Source organism: Monopterus albus, unplaced genomic scaffold (assembly GCF_001952655.1).
Source record: "Monopterus albus unplaced genomic scaffold, M_albus_1.0 scaffold150.1, whole genome shotgun sequence".
Taxonomy (NCBI): domain Eukaryota; kingdom Metazoa; phylum Chordata; class Actinopteri; order Synbranchiformes; family Synbranchidae; genus Monopterus; species Monopterus albus.
This window is the reverse complement of record NW_018128030.1, coordinates 838,721-846,521: the sequence shown is the minus strand read 5'-3', so window position 1 is coordinate 846,521 and position 7,801 is coordinate 838,721. Positions and strand designations below refer to the sequence as shown.

Below are 7,801 nucleotides of genomic sequence, written 5' to 3'. Positions count from 1 at the left end.
CTTGGCAACCCATGGGGCCAGGCGCTCCAGAATCTTTACAGTGCCATCCAAATCTGAGTTTAGCATCCGCGTAGGCTAGGCTGACATGGACATTCACCATTCTATCTTTTATTCATGACATTGTATAGCAGACTCACATTGTTTGCCTGCCAAATCTGCATGAGTTGTTTTTAAAAAGGCAACCTACATAAAATCATGTGATTAACAGAGCAAAATTACTGCAAGACAACATGACTCATAGTAGGTTTGCATTTTTGGTAGACGTACTACTTAGGTAAAAGGAAATGAACACCGAACAGTCTTTGCCATCGTCACACGGTTAATATTAGAATATAATGACGTCCAATAACCTGGACAACAATGCATTTCATATACATTGAATGAGTGAATTTATAATGTTGTGGAGGAAAAACACTATGCTATATGCTATGCTACCTTATCCCTTTCATTCTGAAGAGGCAGCAAAAGCACCTGCATGCAATGCCAGGCGTGCTCAGTGTGACAATCACTTTGACTGACAGACAACAACAGACTGCTTCTGAACAGACCTACGTCTAACACATTTCCGTTCACATTCTGAGAAGAAGCAGCTTTTAGGAACACAACGTCTAATCCTTTTATCAAAATCTGCCCACAAAAACAGCCGAGTCCCTTGTAGTGCTGCATGAGCTGTGCTCACCGCTTCGCTCGGCTCCATTGCTACACAAGTCACATAAAGTACTCCTGTATTTCATTTCCATTACATGAGTTTGAATTCATCAAAGTAGTCAAAGCAGCAGCAATACATTATAAACGGTCTAATCCTGCAACACACGGCCTGTTTTACAGTCACAGTCCGACAGACACACACAGAGTACACATACACACACCCACACTCCGAAGCAGAATGAAGTCAAGCCAAATTCTATCTGAGGGAGGATGGGGGATGGTTATACAAGCATGTTTACAGGACATTTCCTGTGGCTGAGCCTCGGGAGCATCATCTGTCCTCAGACAAACAAACACTCACTCTAGTCTAGGTTTTTATTTAATAAAACAGCAGTCACCAATTACAGATATATTTAGTAGCATGAATACCTGAACAATATGCACTCATAGCTGGGACAAGTAAAGATGCCATTTACACCAATACTGGCTAAATACTGCAGTTGTTATAATACCAATGTCTAATCATGTCAGCCATTCATTACTGCGTGTATCCTGGTGATGAAGCCGGTGAACAAGAGTGGGCACAGGGTGGTGGCAGAGTGACACCCTCAGCTAACATAATAATGTCTGTCTTCCACTTTAGCCTGAATTAATCTAGCTGGGTCTATTAAATCTTATGAAAATTAACGTTTATTTGAAATGTTAAAACATTAAGAAATGTGTTTTAGAGAAACAACATCCAAATGCACAGTACACCTTGACTATTACAACTTAGGTTTCGCAGAAAATTGAAGCTCCAGGACTAAACACCAGACATCCGGAGGAAGTGCATGGCATACCTGCTGCCACTGTGAGCAAGGAAGAAGCAGTTGGCTCCTTGTTTTACAAATGAGTACAAATGAATACAAATTATGTGTGAAGGACACATGCCATTGCCCAGAGGCTGCCTGAGTTTGAACAGGTCTCTGAGGATTCGTTCAGTGCACTGGGACCAGCCGAGTGCCTTAATGGAGTTTTCCAAACACATTTCTCAGTGTCATTAAAATGTGATCCATGTTGTGTATGTTCTATAACAAAAATGTAATATACCTGGGACACAAAAATACAGGACTTGGACCAGGCTTGGACCATAATATACCTGGGACACAAAAATACAGGTACAGATTGGACCGGATTTAATAGTACTTGTGACAACACCCATAGTCTTATGACAGTATGTTGTAAAGCTTGTCCTTCAGACCAAACTGTATAATGGCCGCTCTCTTGGTGGAAAAGGCCAAACATGTAACAAGCCAAAAAGTCTGAAACATTGTTCTTGGGACCAGGGCAGTCAAGCCCCATTTAAAGAGTTAATGAATACTGGACTTACAGGTCTACTTTTTGTGGGCACGTCCCATGTGGGATTTTCTACCTACTGTTTGATAAAATTGCAGGCCTGCTAGAATTATAAAACAAAAATTGAAGAAGCAATATTAAGTCTTAAAATACTAACTTATCATCCAAAAATGTAAACTTGAAGTTCTAGAGAGAAGTTGAACTTTTATTTTGTGGAAACTCTGTCTCTACTAAGCTTTGTAACTTAAAGCAGTGGGGTGCCACTTTGACAAATATGCATTTTGATTTCTTGCAGAGAAGACTGGTATTAACTTTGGTTCTAACTTATGGTTTCCTATGTTAGCCACACTCTCTCACAATTTGAATGTTACCAGATAACTTTAAACTACACAACATAAGACTCCAATGATGGCTACCTGTCCACATGCTTGTAAACAGACTTAGCTAATTATCTGTGATTTCCCCCACTCTACTCAAAGGGATAATTAGTGCCTTTAGTGTAATCAATCACTGCAGTCAAGTGGACGGATTAATAAAAGTCAGCAGTTGTTATTTACCACGGGGGGATATGTATCTTTAAACCTGTCACAAATTACAACCAGGTGCTCAAAATATTACAGTACCACCGTTTTTCAGTTTAGCAGTGCACCTACCACCACTGATGATGTAAACGAGCACAGCTGCAGCAGAGTTAACTTGAATACAGCCACTTGTAAGAACCCGGTGCCTGCATCGCACATTGACTTTACAGTGACTGAACTTTAATATGGTTGATGAAACCAACAAAATGATCTCCTAACTGCAATCACAGTCTCCTGCCACTCAAATCATACAATGCACTTTACGAACACCGTCTCCTTCCTCAAACATGTGTCAACGTCATGTTGACAGCAGAGCAGCAAATTTTACAGTGGTGAATAAACTCAACACAACACTGGGCCGCCATATGGACTTGTCGGAATAACAAGACAGGCAGCACACTTGTATTTCTGTTGAAACAATGCTCTTATAGGCAATTTTTGTCTTCTGAGACATGGATATAGCCTAGTTTAAGCTTCTCCTGTCAGTTAACCATGTGATGTGTGCCAGCTTGCACTGTGAATGGTTCGTCTTATTTACTATTCCTCATCGAAATGTTTAAAAACACATCTAATAAAGTACAAATTTCACCTTTATGTGGCTTGTCCTAGTGGGTTTTGTTTTCCTTTTCTACTTGTTTGGCAATTTCCTAAATAGACCTGATAGTACTAAATAGTCGACTGGTAGGTCTCTTGACTAATGACTCGACTATCCAACTATTAGGGGGCAGCCCTAGCGGACAGCCACCGTGCTTGCGTAGGCTAGTACATATTCCACACCTGCAACCACAGTGTTGTTGTGAAAGGCTGTTGTCACTCTCAGGCCACATCATCCTTTAAAAGAGAGGTGCTAGCTCAAGGTAAAGGTTGAGTAAGTCCCTTAGTTGCTAAAGCATTTAAAATATTTGCTCTTCAACCTCCGTAGTGCAAAGACGTTCACATTACAAACACTGAACTGTTAACATTAAACAAAAGAACACTTTTTGAAGACTTGCTTTCGTAGACCTACAGGCATTTTGTGTCCTGGACTATAACACCCCAGATTCACCTTCTCCTCTTGAATTCTGCCTTTGGCTGAGCGCCGTGTTTCTTACCCTTGTTAGGTATTTTTAGTCAGATAGATATTGGATAGATACTTTATGTATTAGAAATGTTTAGTGGAGACAGGATGTCTAGTTAGACTGTTAAATGCTTAGTCATGCTTATGAGTTTCTACAGGGTACATCTGGTCAAGGATAACTAGAGAGAAGAGTTGATGACTGTCAGCAGACAGGGGGTTTAATATTATTATTACGACGTGTATAACTGTAGCCTTAGCCATAATATGTTCTTATGTTTAAGTCACGACATGTTACTAGAAGTCTGTGAGAATGTTTTTAGCTACACACCACTTAATCAACAGACACACACACATTGATTTGCTTCATGTTTTGACTACTGCTATGACCAGCTGCAAAGCTGGTAAGAGAGACGTCTCGGTTGACGTTTCTGTGTAGTATGGGGCTAGCCCAACCGAGGGGATATAATGTATAGGCCTGGTGGGTTCAGGGTCTTTCATCTTACATCTGCCTGCGTGCCGTTTGGAGGTGCAAGATACCTGAGTGTGTAATGTTAATTTTACCTGTGATCCTTTGAATAAATCAGCACTGTTTTGAAGTTACTTGGACTGTCTCGTCTCTCAGAGTCAGTACGGTAAAAAGTACGGGGTACAACACCCTAAAACAGTTAACTGTAAAATGTTAAACTGTTTTGAACCTCAAAGACGATGTGCAAAGTTATTTTTGTTGTTGTTTATAATACAGAGGCTTCCTGTTCTTCTTGGCTCTGAAATGTAGTTTGTACTTGTTCAAGTGGTTCTTGGGAAAGAAAAACCACAATATTTTCAATCAATGCACAGCCCTAATATACACTATTTTACATACATGTGACCAACTTCCCCACACATGCACAGTACTGCAGTGATACACATGCTAGAAACTTCTCAGTGTGGTTTCCTTATTGACCAGTTTACAGGTAATGTATTAACATAAAAGTCAACACAGGAAGACATGAAGATTTTAAAAAGGGTCCATTAAAGGTCTCCTGACAGGTCATAAACCCCGGCAGTGTCCCAAGTTAAAGACCAACATTTACTTACCTCTGTCTCTCGACTTCCTGGTCTGTCACTCCACCCAACTGGGATTTCCAGTTAAAGGACTGACCCACTCCTGAAATTCTTTCCAAACAGCTCTACAGTTTGGTCCAACAGATTTCACATCAAAGTTCATCATTAATTTATTAACATTCCTCTATATTTACTTTTAATTTTGCAAGAGACTGGAGTGTGGGACACAGAGGGGTGGGGGGTGGACATCCAACAGGGTCTTAGGTATTTTCCTTAACCAATAACCCAAACAAAAGAAATCAGTCTCAAAGTGTTGCTTATCATCGTCTTATAAACAGTTCATCCTGCAGTGTTAAGGTGGTGTTTGGTATTAAACTCTGCATGGACCTCTGACATCCTGCTGCCCTCACTGCCTGTCCACCTGCGGTGCCCTGCCCACTGACAGAACAGGTTTCCTGTAGGACTGGACTTAAGCTGCCCTACAGATCCTTTGAAATACAGCAGTATCGATCCAAACGCTATGTGCTGCTCACCGGTTTTATTGATATCAAATGCACCCAAAGTACTATAAACAGCTACAACACACTACCCAGAAGGTCACTGTCTAACCAGAGCAGCTGAGGGAGACGCGCCACGGGGGCAAATGAGGACATTTAGCAAAGTGCACAACATTCACCCATGTTTCTAACTGGTTTACTGTGCTGTTTTCCGTGCCCACTCACCTTCCCATCATAGTGAAACTCTAAAATGCCAAACTGGCTTCTGAAGAAATGTTGCCCCTTTTATAAGATGTCCCTGATTGGTCATTGGAGAGTTGCTGCAGAGTATCATTTATGGTTATGCTTGATTATAACTGGGCTCAGTGCTCGCTACACAACAAGATGGACATATCACGGTTTCCGCTCACATGGTACGATACTGTGAAACACACATCTCAGGCACAGAAGCAATTCACGTATGTTAACACAGTCACATACAGCACAAACTAGTAATGCAGCGTCTCCGAAGCTGAATACCATGTATATATTTGATTTTGTCATGAAAGAAATTCAATATTGCACCTCTACCAATATGCCTACTCACTCGTGGCACCCTGGTGACTTACAGTACACTGGTGTCCTGTACAGTGCACGTACTGTGAGGAAAAGAGTGCAAGCGTGAAAAGAATCTGATTTGCCAGGGCAGTGGTTGACAGGACCATTCCAGGTTGAACTTTTAAAATTATTTATTAGTCCAGAGTGGTGGTTTAGTGGGTGCTGTGGCCTTCCTATTCCAAGAGAAATGTTTTTCATATTTATTAGTCCTGTTTTCCAAGTCTTTCTCCATTTGAGAGGCACTAACAGACCAAACATCTCTCCCCTACAGGGACCCAGCAGAACAGGAATGGTGGGATTTGAGAGGACACTCATTCATGCAGTCACTAAAGACAGTCTCTGCTTCTGATTGGTGCCTTGAAAGCGAAAACATCTTCATTAACAGAGTTAAACGGAATTCCTCTTCTGTACTAACGATTTCCATATGTTTGCTTGTGTTATTCTGATTAGGTATTAGAGAGTCTGGTCTTATTCTAGGCTTTTTTTTTAATTCAAGCATATACAGGCAGACAAAAGGCAAACAAACGTCCTGGAATCATAGTGTGTAGACTAAGCTGTTCAATTTGAACGTTTTCCATTGGGAGACCACAGTTTTACAGGCTCCCCCAGCGGCCAGAGGCAAAGAGGACTGGGCCAGCCACACACGCACACACGCGCACACGCATCCTTTAATTACAAGTCGCCCGCGGGTTTGTGGTATTACAGTTATTAAAGCTTATTTGTGCAGCCGCAGGAGCGAAAAGGCCACGTTAGGCTACTTACTGCGGAGCGCACTGATCAGCATGTTCCCATCCTTGATGAGCTCTTTGATGAACTTATTTGTTCGCTCCAGCTCTATTTCGTGGCATTTGAGACGCTCTCTGAAGTCCGGACTGTCCAGGAAAGAGTCACTGAACTCCAAAGTGGGGAGTCCCATCACAGCTGCTTTTCACACTTTGCAACTCCGATTACAAAAGCCTTTGCTTTTCATCACGCAGTTCCGATGTAATGCAGCCGTCTCCAGGTTCCCCCCCAAAAGTTTTCCTGCTCCGGTTAGTTTCTCACTTCCGCTTAGGTTTTCTCCACTGTCCTCCATCACAGCGGTCGTGTGACTCCTGCTGGTTAGTTTTGGACGGTTTGCACCGGATCTGCAGCCAAAGACTCGGTCGTCTGCAACTCAGAACAGAAAGTCTAATAAAGAACTCGATCTTATTCGCCACGTTAATCCACCTAAGCAGAATTTCACTCCCATGGATTTTAAATGACTCAAGGAAATGGAATACGTTGCCAGGCTGAAACTGAATAAGATTTTTTCCTTTGCAAATACAAAAAGCTACTAACCCAAAAATACAAAACGCGCACAAGGTGAAAATAGTGGCCAGGATGTGGAGAAGCCAGCTTTAGGTCGTCATCATTATGCTGGTTTGGTGGAGCTTTGACCTGCCAGATAGGCTGTTATTGGCTGAACTGTGTGACAAACTTTGTTTCTGCCTCACATCCAAAGTTAACACAATTAAGTCTGTTTTACCTTCTGAGCTGCAGTTCTGCCACATCTGATGCCAGTGGACTTACTTTTTCAAGTTGTGAACTGTGTTCTGTGCAGAAATTATGTGTGACAGTGCATCATACTGGAATTACTAAAGGGCTGGAGGAAAAGCATCTGAATTAATACCTTGGTAAATGGAAGTAATTAAACCAGAGCCTAATTGGAGTCAGAGGGATTTGTCACATTTTATTCATGCAACAGGGAAGGATGGTGATAATGATGTCACAAGCCAAATGAGTATTTTGGTAGGCATGAAGCAGAGGCTCTGTCTCCAGGGGCGCCAGTCTCTTTCTGGTGTTTTACAGCATCGGGGGGGTCGGGTCAGGAAGAGGCTTTATCTTTGGGCAAAGTGTAAAAACAATCTCCATGGAGAGGCGGATGTTGCAGCGTTGGCTAGAACCAACACGCATTGATGAAAATGCATTAATAATTGAATGCTTCACTATCAAGGGCAGACCATACGCTCTGTGAGTGGTGATAAGCTTTAGCCCCGTGCCATTTGGAAGGCAGACTAGTA

At 42.0% G+C, this 7,801-nt stretch overlaps 1 protein-coding gene across 1 annotated transcript in view; it reads right to left on the bottom strand.

The window, feature by feature from the left end:
* arhgap42b (Rho GTPase activating protein 42b) overlaps positions 1 to 7,162 on the bottom strand; it is a 59,361-nt gene extending 52,199 nt beyond the window's left edge. Inside the window, exons 1-2 of the mRNA XM_020614761.1 lie at positions 7,080 to 7,162; positions 6,522 to 6,908 (exon numbers count right to left, since the gene is read on the bottom strand). Coding sequence (XP_020470417.1) covers positions 6,522 to 6,675 — 154 coding nt within the window. The 5' untranslated portion in view covers positions 6,676 to 6,908; positions 7,080 to 7,162. The remainder of the gene's footprint in view (positions 1 to 6,521; positions 6,909 to 7,079) is intronic.
* Positions 7,163 to 7,801: the final 639 nt, after the last annotated feature.